Raw genomic sequence first — 23,740 nt, 5'->3', positions numbered from 1 at the left:
AGAATAATTTCCCTCAATGAAAAAGGTGTTTTTTCGTGATCGAAGTTCGGAGTGACACGTATAACGTCATATATTGATCCCTTGGAATTTTATTTGAAAAGATGTTGTAGTAGGAAAATGAAAGTATAGAAATGAGAGAGAAGAGAGAAAAGATTTCTCTCGCAGTTTACTTCTTGTGCCATCAAAACGTCTAAGTTGTCAGAACTTTAATTCCAATATTCTTCTTATACTTTCTTTTTTCCCTTCTTTCAGTGTCTAGCCGCGACTCTCCTGCGTCTGGAATTTATCACTCTACACTTTTCTAAAAAAGACTTTCTTCCAGTCACTCTTAAAGTCTAAATGATCCTGTGCGTATCAAGAATACAAAATGAAGTCTCGCTGGAGAGTTTAAGGGCAATGACACGAAAGCTCCTGTGGTGTATGTAAAAAAAAGAGAGAGATTTCCACACAATTTTCTCTGCGAGAAGAAAAAAAAGATTTGAAAGTCAAAGTTTTTCTTCGTTATCTGCAAAAAGTAATTTTTTAATTAATAAAAAATATTTATTAATTAAAAAAATTATTTTTTTTTGTATTTCATGAAAATTTTTATGATTCAAATACAAATTTTATTTGTATAATTAAAATAAGATTTCTATTTCGAATTTAGAAAGTTTAATTAGTTTTAAAGTTTTTAATAACATTTAGAAAAAAATAAATTTATTTTATTTTTTATTGCAAATAAAAAAAATATTATATTTCAATTATGCTATTGTGTCAAAAGTTTGAAAAGAAATTAAATTCTAGTATTGGTTTTCTATTTGAAGGAAGAGTTTTCTCTATATAAAGAGATATGGGTTATAATGTTGAGTGTTGCCGTCAAGTTTGTCTGGAAAAACTTTTATCGTCACACATGTGAAAATCTTAAATCAAATTTTCTTGAATTTTTCCCCAAAGTTTTGGAACATTTTGTTTTTTTTTTTTATGAAAGTCCAATTACTTTTCAAGTATCGCGATAAACCGACTATTATAAAACTTTTTTTATCACGCACAATTATTAAAAATATTGACTTTCGTTTTTTAATAGCCCCGAAAGATATATACGCTCCGAATAATGACATTTTTTATACTGAAAAATATTGAAGAAAATTATTTTTATCAAAACTGACGAATATATTAATGATTGTTGATGAAAATAATCTGAATATTATAATTACACATTTGTTAATTTTTTCCATAGTTTTTCTAAGGATATCAAATTGAGACAAAAAAAACGTATCAAAACGTTGCTTCGCAACTATTTTGATACGTTTTTTGTCTCAATTTGACAACCCTAGAAAAAGTGTGTAAAAAAATTAGAAAAAAAATATATTTGACTGTGAGACAAATTTATTTCTCATATATAAATTTTATTTCATTTTGCTTTGTTCAAATAAAATTTTATTCGATTTAAAAATATATTTTGTGTGATTCAAATAAATTTTATGTTTAAATCAATTTTATTTGGTTTAAAAAAATTTACTTTATACTCAAATAAATTTTATCTGAGTCAAATCAATTTTATTTGGTTTTAATAAATAAATATTTTTTGGTTTAAATCAATTTAAATCGATTTACATAAATTTTTTTTGGTTCAAATCAATTTAAATTGATTTAAATAAATTTTGATTGGTTCAAATAAATTTTAATCGATTTAAAGAAATTTTATGTTCTTTATAGAAATACTATTTAGTTTAAATAAATACTATTTAGGTTAAATCAATTTTATTTGATTCAAATAAATTTTATTTCATTCAAATAAACTGAAAAAAACTTATTTAATTCAAATAACTGATTACCTGCGTCTATTATCAAATTACTATTTATTTGAATCAAATAATTTTTTTTAGTCTGTTAAATTCTGTTTGTTAAATAAATTTTGTGTGATTCAAATAAATTTTATTTAGTTTAAATCAATTTTTTTAGTGTAAACAAATTTTATTTAATTAAAATAAATTTTATCTGGTGCAAATCAATTTTATTTGATTTCAATAAAAAAAATTTTATTTGGTTCAAATAAATGTTATTCGATTCAAATAAATTTTGTGTAATTTTGTATGTGATAAATTTTATTTGGTTTAAATAAATTTCATTTTATTCAAATAAACTGAAAAACTTTTTTTGATTCAAATAACCGAATAAACAATTTTATTTGGTTTAAATAAATTTTATTGGATTCGAATGAATTTTAATCGATTTAAATAAATATTGTGTGATTCAAATAAATTTTATTTAGTTTAAATTAATTTTTTTTAGTGTAAACAAATTTTATTTAGTTAAAATCAATTTTTTTTAGTACGTAAACAAATTTTATTTTATTCAAATAAATTTTATCTGATTCAAATCAATTTTATTTGATTTTAATATAAAAATATTATTTGGCTCAAATAAATGTTATTCCATTGAAATAAATTTGGTGTGATTCAAATAAATTTCATTTGGTTTAAAAATAAATTTCGTTTCATTCAAATAAACTGAAAAAAATTTTTCTGATTCAAATAACCGAATAAACTTTGTTTCAAATAAATTTTATTCGATCTAAATTAATTTTGTATGTGATTCAAAATTTATTTAGTTTAAATAAAATTTATTTGGTTTAAATAAATTTTATTGGATTCGAATAAATTTTATTTGTTTCAAATAAAATTTTGTTCGGTTCAAGTAAATTTGATTTATTTGGAATAGAAAATTTGCTTTGTTTGAAATAAAAATTTTATCTATGTCGAATAAAATTTGTATTTCAAAGAAATGAATAATTTAGTAGAATCTATTACAAATAAATATTTATTTGGTTTAAATAAATTATGTATTTGACTCAAGTAAATTATATATTTGGTTTAAATAAATTGTGCCTTTGGTTTAAACAAAAATATTTCTCTAGATGTATTAAATAGACATTGACAATGAAAATTGATAAATTAAAATAATCAAAAAAATTATTAACTTTCATTTTTGCAATTTTATTTTCTTTTTTTTCCTACATATTACTTTTCCTGCTAGTAGCAGCTGTGATGGAAGGTGCGTGTTAAATTTGATGTAGCTTGGATTAGGGTAAATCAATCTGAAATACTTTCTTGGCACACTCGAAGAAAATTTCTCACGTATGTTGAAGGACTTAAGGACATTCGTGATGGCTCATTTTTCTGTCATCTTAACACTCGACATGCATACATATATATATATATATCATTTGTTTACCTTCTACATAAACATGAGAAATTTAATTAAACATTATATCTGAAAATAGAATCCTTCATTCTCATTTTTAGTAAAAATTTAAGAAAAAAAGCCTTTAAAAACAATAAAAAAATTCCATCAAAAAATTTACAAAAAAAAATCCACGAAAAGACATTTATTTATAAATTTATTTATTTATTTTTTTATTTCTCTTTTAATTTTTTTTTGTATAATGTAAAAAAATTTTGTTCATTAACAATTTACACGAAAGTCAAATAAGTATAATTCTGTGAGAATAAATATATATATATATATATATATATATATATATATATATATATATATATATATATATATATATATATATATATGATACGGATTAGAAGATTTTGGGTTTCATTGTTGTATTATTGATAATTTTAATGAGCGGATTACGAAAATAATAACGATAATAAATTATCTAAATCTGCCACGTTTTTGACCCCAAATGACCTTCAACTAAAATCTCATCGTGGTGATCTGTATTAGTTGCAAAAATCAATAATTCCTAATATGCCATTATCATCATATTCACCCTAATAATCAAATTTAATAGTTAAACATATGCAATAAAACAAAATTGGTTTCAATTATATATTGTTAATAAATTTAACAAAATTTGTAACGAATTCTGTTAGTTAAATAAATAAAAAAAATTTTTAATTAGAGAAGTGAATAATTTTTAATTAAAAAATAAATAAACTTTAATTATAAACGTAGAAAAAGGAATTTGAAATTTACTTTCCAAATTCTAAAAAATGATTAATTTTCTGAAATTTTTTATTTTACTGATAAATTGGTAATTAACAAATAGAAAATAGGAATTTTTTCCCTAAAGATATTTAAAATTTTCTAAAAAAGTGTTTTAAAAAAATATTTTTTGATTCAAATAAAAAAAAAAAATTATGGAATTTTACAAACTTTGGGAAAACAAATAATATTAGAAATCATAACTTTTTAGAAAAACTTTTTTTAGTAATGAAAACTTGTTAGAAAAACTTTTTTAGAAAACAGATTTCATTAGAAATTGCTTTTTTTAGACAAAAAGGATTAGAAAATAGTTTTTAGAAAAAGTAACCACCTACCAATAAATTAGTAGGAATTACTATTTATTAAAATAATAATAATAATAATAATAATAGTTATTAATTTTTTATTTATTTAAATTAGTGGGAATTACTATTTATTAGTGAAATTTACTAGTTCAAAAGCAAATCGTTAATCACTAATTGAAATTATTAAACATTTTTCCTTTAAAATTTATAGACAGTAAGAAAAAAATTAGTCTGGAAAATTGTAATATAGTAAAACAAATATTTTCTTAACAAAAATAGATTCATTTGCAAAAAGAAAAAAAAATATTGAAAAAAAATATTTAAATTGAAAAATATAAAATCGGAAAAACGCTTTCTATTAAAATTTATAAATAGAACGAAATGCCTTTGCAATTTACAGTCGTCAATAAAATATACATATACTCATCATTGAACTGGAAATGTTAAGATAAAAAAGCAATGCGGATGCCGGAGAGGAAATTATAATTTTCTATTTTCGCAAAAAAAAAAAAAAGAAAAAAAAAAAAATAAGAATAGAGGAGGTAATTTTTGTGTGGCAAAATAAAGGAAAGAGGAAATATAATGTGTATTGCCTCCGAGATCATGTGTCGTTGATCTTTGAAGTTGAGTATACACACACTGCAAAAGAGAAAGAGAGAAAGTAGATAGGGGTGGAGGGATGATGGGAATATTGAGAATGGAAGTCGCTGTGTATTCTGATTGTTTTCCGATACGATCGTTTATATAAGCAGTGTGGCCTAAGAAAAGGGAAAAATAACGAGTAGCCAATTAACTTTCCCAATGTGCTTTTTCCAATTTACAAAAGAATTACAATTTTAAAAATCTTTCGCTCAAGAAAATTTTTTACTTTCATCCAAAATCTTTTAACTTTCAGTAAAAAAAAATTTTGACTTTCACTAAAAAAATTTTTATGTTCATTAAAAAAATTCTTACTTTTAGTATAAAATAATGTTAACTTCATTAAAAAAATTTTCACATTTATGAAACATTTAAATTCTCATTTTCATTAAAAAATTTCTAATCCAAAAAAAAATTCCAAAAATTTTCACTATTACGCAAAGAATGTTTAACTCAAATTATTTAATAACGTTCACTTAATAAATTTTGAAGTGAAAGTGAAAATTTTTTTCAGTCAAAGTGAAAATGAGGAATTTCTTAAGAAAATTTATGGAATAAATAATTCATTAAAAATTATTTTGAAATTTAGCGTGGTCTTTATGAACTTTTTTGGCTATGAATTTTGCCTAACATTTTTTTTGAGACCATTTTAGCATAAAAATGTTGCATCTTAACTATTTTAAAACGTTTCTGTCACAATTTGCTATCCTTAGAAAAAACTGTAAATTAATTACTTAGTACAAATATATTTTTAATTCTTAATAAAAAAATTTTATTTCGTGTAAAAAATATTTTTCTACAGATAAAATGCTTTATGGATTTTTTTCAGTGTAAATGTTCCTGTACACAGTTACTTATATAATATCAGTTAATTTTATTCAGACCTAATAAAATTCATCAGAAGTATTATTTTATCTAATTTGTAAGCACTCTCTAAATCTGAATCAGCGAAATTTCACTGATTCTCAGCGATAAGTATGCCACTATTTTAAAACAGCGTATATGCGCTAATTAATCAGTGAAGTTTCACTGATTATTTAGTGAAATTTCACTAATTCACAGCGCATATACGCTAATTGAAATAGTGGCATACTTATCGCTGATTCAGATTTAGAGAGCAATAAAAATTAAAAAAAATTAGAAATTAAAAAAAAAAATTAATAAAGTTGACCAGGGTGTCTACCATTTTTGTTCGACAAAATTCCCGATTATTTCCCGGCTTTGTCCTAATTTTTCCCGGTTTATTTTTCTCATCAAATTTAAATTTATTTAATTTCAAACATAAATCTGCAAATTGCTTCAAAAATTTTTATTAGAGTTTTTATAAATAATAATTTTCTTTTGGAGAGTTTCTTTAAATTTTTTGAAAATAATGTTTTTTTTAAACAATTTTAATTGAAAATTTGGAAAATAATTGAATTAAACAAAGAATTTTTTCAATTTTTTTAAATAATCTTGTCTATTTATAATTATAATTAAAAATTTGATTAATTCAATTTTATTAAAATTGTAAATGATAGATAATAATTGAATTTCTGCAAAGAATTTTACTATTTATAAAAGTAATTGAATCCTTCAAAAGAATGTTATTATTTATGAAAACAATTAAATGTTCGCGTAGAATTTTATTAAAAATTTTGGAAAATAATTGAATTGTGGAGAACAATTTAGTTATTTATAAAAATAATTGAAATTTTGAGGAGAATTTAAAAAAAATTTTAAACATAATTGAATTTCTGAGAAGAATATTATTACTTTTAAAAATAATTAAATAGTTTTTTTTAGAATTTTATGGAAATTTATGAAAATAATTGAATTCTTGTGAAGAATTTTTTTAAAAATAATATTCAAAAGAATTTAGTAAATCCGAAGAATTTTGCTATTTATGGAAATAATTGCATTCTTGAGAAGAATTTTTTTACGCTTTCTAGAAATAATTGAATTCTTTCGACGAATTTTAATAAAATTTTTAAGAATAATTACATTTTTCGAGGAATTTGATTAAAATTGTATTAAAAATAATTGAAATTCTGCAATTAGTTTTACTATTTATGAAAATAATTGAATAAATTGCGAAGAAATTATTAAAAATAAAATTATAATTACAGTGACTAACTTCCCTTGATTATTTTCGAAAATTTTAAATAAAATTCTTTAAAAGAATTTTATTATTTTTAATAGAATGTAAAGAAATTTCAATTATTTCAAAAATTTTCAATTATATGTTTATAATTATTCAATTATCTTGAAACAATAGAATTGAAAAATTTCAAAAATCTTATTTTTCAGAATTTTCAAAAAAACTTTGCGAAAATTCAATTTTATTAAAAAAGTTTAGGTGTGTATCTTTTTTTTAAATTAACTAATAAAAAATTTTAATTATTAATCTTCGCACAAAGAAACATGAAAATTCAATTATTTTTTAATTATTAAATTAAAATACTTTGAAAATTCGATTTGTTAAAAAGTTTTTAATGAAATTCTTTAACAAATTTAATTATTTTCAGTTGAATTTCACAAAATTTCTATTAATTCGATAATTTTTTTAAAATTTATCTACATACTGTATTTGAATCAGTGACTGATTTTTTGCTATCAAATTAATTATTTTTAACTTATTGAAATATAAAGAACAGTGTAAATATTTATAAAAATTGAAATAAAAAGCAATTTTTTTAAAACAAATTAAAATAATAAAACTTTTTTTAATTTGATGAAAAAATTCTGTTTGTATCTGTCGTAAGTAGTGATAAACAATTTTAGTCAGACAAGGTATACAGTAGTGAGTTCAGTAGTATAAGCAATTTTAGTCAGACTGTATCAAAATTCATAAAAATACTTTCCCCCAGTAGTAATGTCCTTTCTAGTCAGACGAAATCAATATAATAAAAATGTATTTTTTCAGATAGTACGACTCTATTATAGTCAGACTAAATCAGAATACATAGAAATAAATATAATTATAAATCACTTACTAACAATTATAATTTTTTTTTGTCATGATATTTTTTTTTTGTAATAATTTAATTTTTAATATAACATAATTGACATAATGTTTAGTTAGAAATTTAATATAGAATTCATATTTGTATCATTCGTAAAAGTAGAAAAGGGCAATTTTAGTCAGACAATCATAGTAGTATAAGCACAAGTAGTATAAGCAATTTTAGTCAGACTACTTTTTCCAATATATATTTGTTCTAAGGTAACAGGGGAATTTTTTTTCTTTTCTTTTTTTTTCTAGAAAATTGTGGTTGCAAAATGTTTGCTTATGGCCTCTGTCTGTCGTAAACAGGGTAATGACAAGAAGGGTAGCAAAGTCGAGAAAAGAACCGGATAAAATCCAGGCGATCCTGTGGAATATAAAAATCTTTTTTTTATACTTTTTGCTTTCTCTTTTAGAGATAGTATTGTGTTGTTGAAAATTTTCGATTCTTATTTTTTCTCTATTCTGAGTCTTATTTTGTACTTTTTTCCAAAACACACAAAAAAAAATTTTTTTTTCGTCCCTATTGAGCAATTCTTATTCTAAATAAATAAAAAGTTTAGTAATAAAACTATCCCTGAGTCAAGTAATTTAAATTTTATATTTAGTTTCATAGAATTGAAATTTAATTTAAATAAAAACTTTAGAATTAAAATTTAAATTAAATTTCAATTCTAAAGTTTTATTTAAATTAAATTTCAATTTTAAAGTTTTATTTAAATTAAATTTCAATTCTAAAGTTTTATTTAAATTAAATTTCAATTCTAAAGTTTTATTGAAATTTAATTTCAATTCGAAAATTTTATTTAAATTTAATTTATAACTGAAATTTGATTCAATTTCTAATTTTTTCGTTTATTTAACAAAAAAATATTATATTTAGATTGTAAAAAAAATTTTCTCTAGTCGTATATGAAAACAGTTGGGGCTCCTATTTTTTGTTATCAATTACGACCAACCGTTTTTGAGAATTATTTTCTGCCATAAAGTCCACAAATTCTGACAAGTGAAATTGTGGGATTATATTTTTAAAATTCAAATCGAAACTATATATTCTGTATATATAAGTAACATGCTAAGGTTTTTTCCTTTAAAACGCGACAAGTGAAATTGAAAAAAGTCAGTTTTAAAATTCAAAAGAAGAAACTTTTTTCATTAAAGTGTCCTGAATAATTTCACTTTTTTGCTTTTTTTTATATAAAAATTTGTGTCAATTATTATTGTGGTTGAAAATGGTTTTCGTTTCTTTTAAAGACAAAAAAAAAAAGAAAGAACACTTGGAATATTTAATTTATACTCGGTGACAATTTGTATAATACTAAACTCCATTAGGCGCATTCTGTGGAATCGAGATATCGTTTAGGGGGATAGAAGGCAATAAAGGTTTATATAATTAGTTCGTACTGTGCTATATAGAGATTGTGATAATGAAAAGGACTACTTGTGTTAAATTCTCACAGAATTCACCAGGGATTTTCTTTTCTTTTCTTTTTTAATTCTTTGTTTGGGATTTTTTTTAAAATTTGATTCTTTCCCTTTGATTTGAATTTTAATAAAATTTTTAAGAATAATAACATTTTTCGAAGAAATCGATTAAAATTAGTGTATTAAAAATAATTGAAATTTTGATTACGGAAATTTATAATTATGCAAATTTTTTCATTCTTAAATTTCTAATTAGGAAACTTTTTTTTTTAATTTAGAAAATAGTTTGAATTTTCAAATTTTGAAAAGTTTCATTCCTTCATTTAAATTCTGCGCGAAATTATTAAAATTCGATAAGTAATATTATCGTAAATGTCATCATAGTTCCAATAGCGGGAAAGTTCAATAAAGTGAATATGAAAATTAAATATGTCAAAAGACATTTCTCTTGCAGTATTTTTCAATTTTCTCATTTTCCTCTTTATCTAAAGTTTGAAAATTTTATTGGAAAAAAAAAGAAAAACGATTATAATATAAATTTTTGAAGAAAAACTTACAGAGTTTACTGCATTCGCCTATGTCCGATATTTTGAACAATTCCAAAATGAAAATAATATTTTAAATTGAAAAATAGAAAGGGAAAATTTTTAAAATTACACTTTCAAGTTTTTTTCTAAATCGAAAGTCAAATTGACGGGAAAGTATTGAACAACCCTTTCGGAAACTCATTTCTTTGTTTTCCTCCCTGAAACAGAAAATTTTTTAATTTTATTATTCGCACAAGATACAAAGCAAAATATAATATTATTTTTAAAAATCATTCTAAATGTTAATTATTATAATTTAACTACAATTTATTTAATTGAATCTCAAATTAAAATCAGTTTTGCTTCTTAATTTTTTTCGTCTCCTTTTTTTACATAAAATAAATTAATATTATTAATATTAAAATTTTACAGACTTCGCAGTCGATAATTAATTTTAAAAAACTTGCAATATGTAGCTTTCAAAGTAAAAAAAAACAGTCCAAAAAGTAGCTATCGTAAAATTAAACTATACGACCAAAAAAAATTTGTTTTAGACAAAATTGCCAAAAATTCCATTCCACATTTTCTATTTTCCTGACTTTTTCCTGATTTTCATCAATAATATTTACTTTTTTCTTATCCTGCTAATAAATTCAATTTCTGCAACGAATTCTATTATTAATAATAATTCATTTCTTTCGACTAATTTTATGCAAATTTTAATTTAAATATTTGAATTCCTCAGGAATTTTTATTATTAATGAAAAGAAATTATTAATTCTTACGAAGATCTTTACAAAAAATTTTTAAAATACTTAAATTCTGTTTGGAAATTTTATGAAAATAGTAGATATTAAAAATTATAAATTGCAAAAATTTTTTTAAAATAATTAAATTTTACAAAGAATTCTATTAAAATTTTTGACAGTAATTGAATTTCGCAAAGAATTTTAGTAAAATTTTTTAAAATAATTGAATTCCTGAGAAGAATTTTATTATTTTTGAAAATAATTGAATTCTTGCGAAAGATTTTATTAGAATTTTTTAAAATAATTGAATTTCCAAGAAGAAATTTATTACTTTTAAAAATAATTAAATTATTGTGATGAATATTGTTATTTATGAAAATAATTGAATTTTGCAAACAATTTTAGTGACATTTTCAAAAATAATTGAATTCCTGAGAAGAATTTTATTATTTTTGAAAATAATTAAATTCTTGCGAAAGATTTTATTAGAATTTTTTAAAATAATGGAATTTCCAAGAAGAAATTTATTACTTTAAAAAAGAATTGAACTATTGTGATGAATATTGTTATTTATGATAATAATTGAATTTTGCAAAGAATTTTAGTATTATTTTCAAAAATAATTGAATTCCTGAGAAGAATTTTCGTATTTTTGAAAATAATTAAATTATTGCGGAAAAGTTTATTAAAAATGTTTAAAAAGAATTGTATTTCTGTGAAAAATTTTGTTATTTTTGAAAGTAATTGAATTTCTTAATGCTGCTACAGTTCTGAACGTTCAAATGAACGAAATTGATTTATTTCTTCTTTAAATTCAATTTTTATTGCAATAATTTTGAGTCACTATCAAAAAAATTAATTTTTAAATTTTTAAAACGTAGAATCTAAGTTTTAAATTTTTATTCAAATCAGTAATTTATGAAAATATTTTTAATCCAAAATATTTCGTTCATTTGAACGTTCAAAACTTGTGGATCATATTTTTTAGAAGAATTTTATGAATATTATTTTAAATAATTAATTTTCTCGAAATATAATAAAAATATTATGAAAATTTTATTAGTTTAAAATTTTAAGTAAAATTGAATTCTTGTGAAATACTTTATATGGAAGTAAATAATAAATTATTATCTTCACAAGAAAATAACTGAATTTTTCGATTAATTAATTTAAAATAATATAAAAAACATGTAATTGAAATTCTTCGATAAGTTTTATTATTTATGAAAATAATTAAATTCATGCTTAGAAATTTATCAAAAATTTTTTAAAAAATTGAATTTTCATGAAAAATGTTATTATTGGTGAAAGTAATTGAATTATTGTGAAAAATAAATTGTATAAAATTTTGTTAAATAATTGATTTTTTCGAAATTAGTATCAAAATTTGGTAAAGTTTCTTTTTATATACTTTAAAGTTTTAAAATAATATAAATAATTGAAAATTTAATATACTAATTAGTTTTTCAGTTATGTGTCATAATAATTATTTCTTTAAAAATTTTTTTTTTTATTTATTTGGCTTCGAAAAATCAGGACAATTATTTACAATTTATTTATTAAGAAAATTAGAAAAATTTATTTCTCTTTTATTATTGTAAGCCACGACCTTCAAGGAAAATGAAGGCTATAGTCTAAATAATAGTATACTTTAGGGAAATGAATCGACTCTATTATAGAAGGTTTTAAATATTTGAATTCCTTTTGAAGACATTCGCTGATGATCGTTTCAAGAAACAGAATTGCAAATCAACATCAAATGACATTCAGATCTTTAATGTGTTTTTCATGAAAATATATATATATACTAATCATTGAGTGTATTTTAAGCCTTTGCTTAAGTATTCAAACATGTTTCCGACAAATTTACTTGACTTGCATAAATTATTTTCGTCTATTTATTCTAGAAATATTATAATGCATGTTAGGTATAATAACAAAATAATAAAAATAATAAAAGTAATAAAAGTAATAACAATAATTTTTTTTAAATGAAAATAATTTAGGTACCCACTAATTTTAAATTATTTTAAATAATAAATAGAGCAACGAATATAGTAATAAAAATAAAAAATAATAATAAAAGAAAAATATTAATAAAATCAACTAAATTTTTATTTAGTCAAAGATTCAATTTTTTAATATACAAAAAATAATTTTTAACTAAAATTCAAACTGAACAAGTAACAAAAAAATTTATATTCATTTGAAACTTCAAAACGTTATAAAAAATTCAACTAAATAGTTAATTATATACAAAAAAAATAAAAAATAGTTTTAAAAATAGTAGTTAATTAAAAGTAATAATAAAAATAACAATAGTAAAAAATAACAAAAAAATAAATATAATAAAACAAGTAATAAAAATAAAAATTGTGATAAAAACAAAAAAATAATATAAACAGTAATAAAAATAGGTAAAAATAAATACCAAAAATAATAATACTAATAATAATAAATTAAAGAGTTCCCAAATTGATCCAAAGAAAAAAAAATCTGAACAAATGCTACAACACAAATTTCTCTCACTTGGGGATCTATTTTTTTTTTTTTATCTTTATCACAATTTCACTTTTCCCGAGAATTTACGTAGAATTTCTTCTTTGTCTCAATTTGTCAACGTCGCGAATCCATAGTTTGCCTTGAACTCCATAAAAAAAATGGAGAATAAAGAAAGAAAAATGAGATTTTTCTATATATCTTCCCCCCTTCTTTTAAGTTACACAATCACATCCTTATCATTTAAGTGTTTATTTTCCACTCAAAAAAAAAAGAATAAATAAAAAAAAATTTGTAGATATATTTATCACACTTTTTTTGAAAAATAAAAAGTAAAACAAAAAATATTTCAAAACTTGACAAAAAAAAATGTATATATTCTCTCTGGTTATTTATTTTAACTGGGGGAGAGAGAGAGAGAGAGAGAGAAAAAACAATACATTTAAAAGAAGAATAAAAATTGTTTTTTTTTCTATCACTTTGTTTTCCTGCTCAATGTCAATAACATTCTATATACGAATCTATCAATCATATAAAATTAATAGAATATAAATCCAGTTCGACTGTGAATTGCAAAAGGGAAAAATGAACGATAAACATGTTGTTAAAATTGAAAAAATGGATAATTTACAGAGTTTTTTGTTATATATATATGAATATATGTGAAAAAGAAAAAATTTATCGATTTTTTTTTGTGATTTCAGTTTGTAAAATGTGTCATATATTTCCATGTTTTCTATAGAAAAAGTCTGTTTTATTTTATTGAAAAATTGTAAATAATAAGAAAAAAAATTTTAATTTTTCTTTAATAAATAAATATTTATTTGTATAGGTATTAAAGATAATATACCTAATTTATTTATTATTTTATTTACAACTAAAAATATACAATTAATAATTCTACTGTCAAAGAATTTAATATAAAAATCTTTTATAATTTAATTTTAAAGATGGAAAAATTAAGTTCTTTATTATAAAATTTTACAAAATTTCAAATTTAGTTTCATTTTTCATTTTTTAAAAATTATTTTCGGCAATTCAAGTATATCTTCAAAAAATTTTAATTACTATTATTTCAAAAACCTAATTTTTTCAGAATTTCCAAATTAAATTTTTCAAATTTGAATCTTTTTTGTCAAATAATATTTAAATACTTATTGTTCTTTATTTATTTAAAATTTCAAAATACTTACAATGTAAAACCATTTAAAAAATTTTTTATGAAAATTTGAACTACTAGTCTTTCAAAATTCAATTAATTTTTAGAATTTTTGAATAATATTATTAAAAACTTTTAATTTCTAAGGAAGCTAACTTAGGTTTTTAAAAATTTTAATAATTCAAATTCTTCTGAAATTTGCTAAATTTTTTAATATATATATATTTAATTAATTATTAAAAATAGTGGATTTATAGACGAATTTTACACAAAAACACTAAAAAAATTGAATTTTGAAAAAATTATAAATGATTGCATAAAATTAATTATTTTCAAAAGTAGTCAAATTTTTTTCCAAAATTCAATTAATTTAAAAAAATTTTGGCAAAATTTCAATTAATTTCAAAAATTTTTCTCAATTTCATATGAATTCTATTATTTACAAATTTTTTTTATAAATTTCTTCGCAATAATTTAATTATTTTCAATAAATAATAACATGTTTTTACAGGGATTGAATTATTTTCATAAATAATAAAATTCTTTTTAGGTATTATTCTTTCCTCGAAAAATGTAATTGTTCTTAGCAATTTTATTAAAAATCGTTAAAAGAAATCAATTTAAAAATGATTTGATAAAATTCTTTATGAGAATTAAATTTCAAGAAATATTGAATTATTCAATAAATTATTTATTTTTTCCATTTAAATAATTGAATTCTCGTAGAATTTTCTAATAAAAATTGATTTAAAAATGAATCTCAGTTAAAATTTTAGATTTTAATATTTATTATTCAAATTATTCAAATATTCAAATAATATTTGAATATTAAAATCATTATAGTATGAATTTTAAGAAATAATTGAATTTTAAAAAGGTTTCAAAGTAAATTATTTGAAAATCTTAATTTTTCACACATATAACCAACAATTCTGTAGAATTAATTATTTTCCTGTGGGAAAATAATATTGATTAAAATTTATTTAGAAAAGAAGTTATTTATGTTTGCAAATAATTTTAGAATTAAAGAAATTCGTAAATAAATGTAATAGAACATTTTTTGGAGTGTCTAATCATTTTTAGAGTGAATCAGAATATTCTTTAGGGTCAAGGAAGAAGTCAAAATTTTGTCAAGTAATTAAGTTTTTCATATTAGAAAAGAAAATGTTTTGCAGGATTTACATTTGTTAATTATCTAAAATTTTTGTTACAAAATGCTAATTTTTTAGAAACAAAGGAAATAATGAATAATATAAATAATAATTTTTTTAGATTAATAAAAATATATTTGAATTATTTGAGAAATAAAAATAATATTATTGAATTAAAAAAATAGTAAAAAAATAATGAAGTATAATATTATCTAACAGAACATATAAAAAAACAAAGGCATGAATTTTGTTAAAAAATCGTAATGATTTTATATTTTATTTCTATTTTCTATCAAAACGTATAAAAAAAAAGAATGATCATGACTATAACTTCAGGTGTGGACAGATAATTTATAATAATTTATTTTTAGTAAAAAAAATAAAAATTTTTCAGCAAAAAGAGGGGAACAAATTAAATTGTAAGCACTGTTTTCTTGAAAGTAGCAAATTGATACTAAAGTTGACTAAAGTGGACCAAGTTGATGCTAAAAATTTAGATCAATTTTTAATTTCATACACGATTTTTGGTATCAATTCCTGGCTCCCGTAGTCAAATGAAAAACTGTGACATTATTTTAAACACTTATTAATTGTCAAATATGTAATAAATCGTATAATAGAAAATATAAAATCGCATTAATTCTGTTTAAATACAATTTATTGATTTTAATTCATTTTTAAATAACTTTGGATAAGCTACTGTGGGACAAATAGTATACAGGGTCCCTAACAGTAATAAGGCAATCTTATCCGAACCTTATGGTGTCAGTATAAAAATTTTTGTATTTGGTGAGGCATGTTCTTGAAATAGGAGTAAATTTCCTTTTCCCTAATTTAGCATACAATGTAAAATTATATAATGTTTTAGGTTCAAGATTATCAATTTTCATGTGTTTTACAAGAACATTTTCATAAAAATGATAAGAAACATTGTCCTCTCCAATTTGACTACGAACTAAAGTGTAATTCATAGGTTCTTTACTATCTATAGGTTTTGTCCACATTAATTTGCATGATGATTTTGAGATTTCTGTCACCTGTAGTTTTGGCACTGTATAAATTAAAGAATAACTTGTTTTTAAAATCTTTTCATTTCGCGCGAATTGTAAAAGACAAATATGATTTACTGTCTAAAATAAATATTATTTCAAATAAGATTTATTTATTTATCATGTATAAAAAACGATTTCATACCTAAAGCTATTCCTGTGTGGCATGTTATTGAAGCAGGATTAAAATTCCTACTGCCCAATTTAGAATATAATGTAAACTTATATAATGTTTCAGGTTCGAGATTATCAATTTCCATGTATTTCATCAAAACATTTTCATATAAATAGTAAGAAACCTTTTTCTCTCTAATTTGACTTCGAACTAAAGTGTAATTTACAGCTTGTTTACTATTTATCGGTTTTGTCCACATTAATTTGCATGATGATTCTGTGGATTCTTTCACTAGTAGTTTCGGCCCTGTAAATTAATTAAACATAACGATTTTAAATTAGTGTTTAAAATCTTTTCATTTTGAAAATTAAAAATAGAATACTGCAAATAATACTCTGCATAGCAATAATGCTACTGACAATTTCATACCTAAAAATTCCTTTGTGTGGCATGTAGTTGAAATAGGAGTTAAACTCATATTGCCTAATTTAGCATATAATGTAAAAGTATATAATGTTCCAGGTTGAAGACTATCAATTCCCATGTATTTTATTAATACATTTTCATACAGATAGTAAGAAACATTTTTCTCTCCAATTTGACTACGAACTAAAGTGTAATTCATAGGTTCTTTACTATCTATAGGTTTTGTCCACATTAATTTGCATGATGATTCTGAGATTTCTGTCACCTTTAGTTTCGGCATTGTAACTAAAAAAAATAACGATGATAACTTGTTTCTAAAATCTTTTCATTTTGAAAATTAAAAATACAATATAGGGTAAATGCACTAGTAGTCGGACACTTAAGGATACGATCTTATATTATGCTTTTTTTCTTGAAATAACAAATATCTACTGTGTTTATAAGCACATTATCAATTAAAGGAGTTCTTTAGGATTAAAAATCATGTAAATTTGTTACAAATACTTGAGTATTTAATAAAATATAAGCATTTTAATGAAAAATTACGAATGCTTTAGTAGTCGGACACTTTTTTCCCTTTTTTCTATAGTCGGACATCTGTCAAATATTTTGGATTTATAAAGTAAAAAAGATAATTTTCTAATTGCTATCTGCTGGAAAATGGAATTAAAGCATATTAGAAGTTATTAATATAATATTTACATCCTATAAGTTTTAATATTTATGATTAATTATCAACAAAACTTTGTGCCACTCGTCGCGCTACTCGAAAATGGTTGTATCTATAGTCGGACACCATGATTTTTAAAATATTAAATAAAATATTTCTTGTTTAATTATTTTGTAAAATAACAGTATTTTCATAAAATATAAACTTCACACATTCGTCCAGTATACTTTTTAAAGTAATTATCACAATGCATTATTATTTATTTGCCAAAAAACACGAAAGTGTCCGACTACTAGTACTGTCTGACTATACCCGCACTTACCCTATTGCAAATAACAATCTGCACAAATGGTTTTCTCCTGAATATTTGCAAAATCTTTATACACGGAAAAAAGTATGTGAAATTTTCTTTTAAAGTGCTTCACTTTTGGATGGGATACAATTTGTTATAAATCTCTTCGTAATAATTAAATTATTTTCATAAATAATACAATTTTTTACCAGAGTTTTAATTAATTTCATAAATTATAAATTATTTTTTTTCAAATTTCAATTATTTTCATAAATAATATAGAAAAAAATTAATTTCATGATTACAGAACAAAAAATCCAGACCGAAAAGTCCAAGAAAAAAAGTACATAAAATACAAAATAAAAATGTCCAAAGTGAAAAAATCAAAAATAAATAAAAATGTCAAAAATAAATAATGAAACATGTGAAAAAGCCAGGTTTTCACTTTTACGATATAAAATCGTAATTATTTTACATAAATAATAAAATTCTTTAAAAAAATTCAATTATTTTCAAAAATAAAAAAGTTCTTCACAAAAATTCAATTATTTTCATAAATAAAAAAATTTCTAGAAGAATTTCAGATTATTCTATAAAATTTTTAAAACAATTATTCCAAGAAATACAATTATTTTCAAAAATAAAAAAATTCTTGACAAAAATTCAATTATTTTCATAAATAAAACAATTCTTGACAAAAATTCAATTATTTTCATAAGTAAAACAATTCTTGACAAAAATTCAATTATTTTCATAAATAAAACAATTCTTTACAAAAATTCAATTATTTTCATAAATAAAAAAATTTCTAGAAGAATTTCAGATTATTCTATAAAATTTTTAAAACACTAATTCCAAGAAATCTAATTATTTTCAACAACTTTGATAAAATTCTTTAGAAAAATTCAATTATTTCAAAAAAAAAAAAATTGTTGACAAAAATTCAATTCTTTTTATAAATAAAACAATTCTTTACAAAAGTTCAATTATTTTCATAAATAAAAAAATTTCTAGAAGAATTTCAGATTATTATACAAAATGTTTAAAACACTTATTCCAAGAAATTTAATTATTTTCAAAAATAAAAAAATTCTTTACAAAAAATCAATTATTTTCAAAAATAAAAAAATTCTTCACAAAAATTCAATTATTTTCATAAATAAAAAAATGTCTAGAAGAATTTCAGATTATTGTATAAAATTTTTAAAACAATTATCCCAAGAAATCTAATTATTTTCAACAATTTTGATAAAATTCTTTACAAAAATTAAATTATTTTCAAAAATAAAAAAATTCTTTACAAAAATTCAATTATTTTCATAAATAAAAAAATGTCTAGAAGAATTTCAGATTTTTGTATAAAATTTTTAAAACAATTATCCCAAGAAATCTAATTATTTTCAACAATTTTGATAAAATTCTTTACAAAAATTCAATTATTTTCAAAAATAAAAAAATTCTTTACAAAAATTCAATTATTTTCATAAATAAAAAAATTTCTAGAAGAATTTCAGATTATTTTACAAAATTTTTAAAACACTTATTCCAAGAAATTTAATTATTTTCAAAAATAAAAAAATTTCTAGAAGAATTTCTTCTTCTTGTCCTGATACCTAATTTCATAAATACTAAATTTCAAATTAAAATCTTTGAAAATTTGAATTTTTCATACTTTTAATGAACAATTCTGTAAAATTAATTTTTTTTTAAAAAAGTTTAATTATGGTGTTTTTTGAAATTATTTGAAATTTTTATTTTCAAATATATATTCAATTGAAGAATTTCCGAATAATCAAAATTTCGTAAAATTGAATTGTAAACAAATGGATTTGAAATTCCATTATTTTTAAAAATTTTAATAAAATTCTTTGCAGAAATTCAATTATTTTCATAAATAATTAAATTATTCATAAATGAATCCAATTCTTCTGAATATAATATTAATAATATTCTTCGTAGGAATTAATTTTAATTGAAATTCATTTATTACAAATAAAAATTGATTTAAAGGTGAATAAATAAATAAATTTATAATAAATATTCTTATAAGTTGTTAAATTTCAAAAAGGTTTGAATTTGAATTTTTCGAAGAATTTCAATTCCTATGGAAAAATAATAATGATTAAATATTTATTTAGAAAATAAGTTATTGGTGTTTTTGAATAATTTTACAATTAAAGAAATTCGTAAATATCAGAACATTTTTTTTGAGTAAAATTTTGTTTTTTATTTTCTAAAAATTCATATATTTTCAATTTCATTTTCAATTAAAATTTGTAATTGACAAATAGAATTTATAAATATTTGTTTTCTTTATTTTAAAAGAAACTTTGAATTTTATTAAAGTAACTGTAAATTAGAAATAGAAATAATGCAAATTATTTTCTTATGAAAATTAAGAAATTTTCTACAAAAATATTAAGAAACGGGAATATGCTTTTTTTTGTCCCAAAAAAGAAAAGAATGAGTTTTTGAACAATATTGTTATTGAGAAATAAAAATTATGCATAAAAAGGGTATGTTTCCTATTTTTTAATCATAATTTTTTAACAATTAACAATTTTCTAATATTTTTTATAAATAAAAAGGAGAATAATCCGTTAAATCAAAATTATTATGTTTAATTGAAAAATAATTATTTTCTCAGTGTACTTTTATTTTTATTACCTATTGCAAATCCACTTCTGGTTATTACTGCAAGAACCAAACTGTAAAAAAGTTGGTACATTATTTAACACATTTTCTATAAAAGTAATTATTCTTACATTTGTTCAGTACACAAAATCAAAATAACTTACTAAATCACTGTTAACATCATTTTAATTTTCCTAAAGACGGAAATGAAATAAATTGTCTTCTTCACCCACAATGAAAGAATAGAGAAGTAATTTTGGTATTTCACAAAAAAATATTTTGCCACCTAATAGTTTTACATAAAAAAGTAGATAACAAATTTAATGCATTGAATTTTATGTACTGTTTATCAACTTCGTGCAAAAAATATTTTCAATTTTGAAAACAAGTTTCGAGAGTAAAAAATAAAAGAAAAATGAAAAAAAACTTATATTTTAAACGAAATGAAAGAATATTGTCGTATTGTCAAGACATAAATAGTGAAATAATAAATAAAATTTTGTTCAGAGAATTAAAAAAAATTTTGTTTTATAACTACTTCACGAATGAAATATTTTATCTTTTCTTTTTCGTTGAAAAAACACTAATTTATAGAAAGAATTGAAAATAAATAAATAAATATATGAAATTACGTAGGCCAAATATAAATAATAAAAAACTCAAAGAATAAAATAAAAAAAAAAAAAAACATAATTAAAAACTAAAAGTTTTAATAAAATTCAAAACTCGTGATGAGAAATTGAAAATTAGAAATTCATAATTAAAAATTAATTCTCGAATTAATTATTTGCAAATTACAACATCAGATACGAGGTTTTGCATCCGGCAGAGTTGAACTCGTATACGTTCAAAAGGGAAAACAAACTATAAGCAGTAAATCGCAGTCGACATAAACTCATTGTCTGTATTGCGCGAGTAATAAAGACAATATATATTGCACACTGGCGAGAAATTTTTTATTCCTTTTTTTTGTGTTTTGTCTTTTTTTTCTCATTTTTTGTTTTTCGCTTTTTGTTTTTGTTCAAAAAAAAAAAAAAAAAAAAACCTGCGGCAATTTAAGGACCTGCGGGTTGGAGCTTTAAAAGTTGCTTCCAAATAAAGTATAAAAGCCATTTTCCAGACGACGTTTAAACGGATTACAGGGGAGTAAACTTCTCCAAAAGCAGAATTTTAAGAGGACTTCCTCCTGTGGCGACATGGAGAGGAAACGTTGAAAGTTAGCGCCGGAGATGCCGATTTATAAGTTTTTCTGCTTCGTAAGCATCCGTAATGAGAAAATCCAGATTTAGATGGTTACTTCTCAACGAAAAAAGGAGTAATTTTCTTTTCACCCCTTTTTTTATTGTCTGTCAAATTACAAAAACAAAAAATAAAGGAATAATTATAATAATAATCAAATTTTTAACGTCCTGGTAGTTTAACAACAATAAAAATTAAGAACAAAGAGATTACTTAAAAAAAAAATTATTTTTATTAATTATAATTAAAGTACGCGGCTAACTTCTTACTACCTTTTTTAAATGAAATTAGCAATTTTGAAAATAATAGAATTTAAAAATTTTCTAATTTAAATTTTTGTTGAAAACACTAAAAAAATTCAATTTTGGAGAAATTACAAATAATTGCAGAAATTCAATTATTTTCAAAAAAAAAAAATAAAATTCTTTTTATAAAATTCAACTATGTTCAAAATTTGAAAAAAATTCTCCTAAAAATTCCAATTATCTTTATAAATAACAAAATTCTTCTCCAAATTTCAATTATTTTCATAAATGTCAAAACAATTCTTGTCCTAATATCAATTATTTTCAAAAATAAAACGCATTTTTCTAATTTCAATGATTTTCAATATCTACTATTTTAATAAAATTTCCCAAAAAGAATTCAATCATTTAAAAGAAATTTTAATTAAATTTCTATGCAAACATTTAATTATTTTCATAAATAATGAAAATTTCACAGGAATTCAATTATTTCTAATAAATAATAAAATTTTTTTAAGGAATTCAATTATTATTTTCATAAAAAAGACTTTAAAATTCTAGAAAATAATAATTAGTTAAAATGATGAAAATAATTTTGATGAAGTTACAGTAACAATATTCTTATAATGTAAAATAATGATTTTATCTCCCGGTCATTTTTAATTATTAGAAAACATAAAGAAATCGATCACTCCGAGTCTTCGACTCGGAACAATCGATATCTTCATGTTTTATAACAATACTTTTATAAATTGTTTAATTTAAAAAAAAGCTTGAATTTGAAATTTTTGAATGTCAATTCCTGTGGAAAATCCTGTTCCAAAAATAAGATTAAAAATAGAAATTGTGCAAATATTTTTCTTCTCTTTCTAAAACAAAATAATAATTTTGTTAAAAAAATTGTGATTCAAAAACAAAAATAATGCAAAATAAATAAATTTTTTATTTCTTAATCGCAGTTGTTTAACAATTTTCTAATTTACCTTAGAAGTAAAGAACAAAAATCTGCATAATTTCAATTTGCAAAACATAATATTTAACAAAATTTTAGTCTCTTAATGAAAAGAAGTGAACAAAATTCTGATAATTTCTATTTGTCATTATAATTTTGCATTAATTACAAAATAAAAATAATTAAAACATTAATTAATTAATTAATTAATAATAATAAAGTAGGTACATGTTCCGGTTATGTGTTCGCAGTTTGAAATTAATTGTTGTTTGCATTTTGTTTCTAAACTTTTTTATAATTTTTCTTTTCAAATATTTTCAATTTCAATTTTTATGTATTGAAAATCATCGAATTGTTGCAAAGAATTTTATTAAAATTTTTAAAAATCTTAATTAAATTCTTTTGAATAATTTCTTTGAATTATTTTTAAACTAATGGAGTTTCTTTAATAATTTTAATTGAAAATTTTGAAAGCAATTCGATTTTATGAAAATGATTAAATTCCTAAAAAATTGTATTTTTTTATGAAAATAATTGAATCCCTGTAAAAAATTTAATTATTTATGAAAATATTAAAAATTATTGCGAAGAAATTTATAAAAACTTTGTAAATAATTGAAATCCAGTGAAATTTTTATTATTTAAGAAAATAATTGAATATTTGCGTAGAATTTTATTAAAATCTTTTTTAAATAAT

The 23,740-nt window shown here is 20.6% G+C and overlaps 1 protein-coding gene across 2 annotated transcripts; it reads right to left on the bottom strand.

Annotated features, from left to right (window-relative positions):
• Positions 1-20,889, bottom strand: LOC122507676 (receptor-type tyrosine-protein phosphatase eta-like). Of its 2 annotated transcripts, XM_043620518.1 has the most exons (7): positions 20,772-20,889; positions 20,641-20,681; positions 17,015-17,296; positions 16,616-16,891; positions 16,178-16,472; positions 9,894-10,081; positions 1-505 (listed from the first exon to the last, which is right to left on the bottom strand). In XM_043620518.1, the coding sequence occupies exons 1-6, from the start codon at positions 20,789-20,791 to the stop codon at positions 9,955-9,957; spliced, it is 1,041 nt and encodes a 346-aa protein (XP_043476453.1). In that variant the 5' UTR covers positions 20,792-20,889; the 3' UTR covers positions 1-505; positions 9,894-9,954. The 2 variants fall into 2 exon arrangements, with proteins under 2 accessions (XP_043476453.1, XP_043476454.1); XM_043620519.1 differs by lacking the exons at positions 1-505; positions 9,894-10,081 and having other exon boundaries at positions 16,062-16,472; positions 20,772-20,886.
• Between the last annotated feature and the right edge of the window lie 2,851 nt (positions 20,890-23,740).

The sequence above is a fragment of the Leptopilina heterotoma genome, unplaced genomic scaffold (assembly GCF_015476425.1).
Source record: "Leptopilina heterotoma isolate Lh14 unplaced genomic scaffold, ASM1547642v1 Lhet_51, whole genome shotgun sequence".
In the NCBI taxonomy this organism is placed as follows: domain Eukaryota; kingdom Metazoa; phylum Arthropoda; class Insecta; order Hymenoptera; family Figitidae; genus Leptopilina; species Leptopilina heterotoma.
The sequence above is the reverse complement of the archived record's forward strand: the minus strand, read 5'-3'. Positions and strand labels throughout refer to the sequence as shown.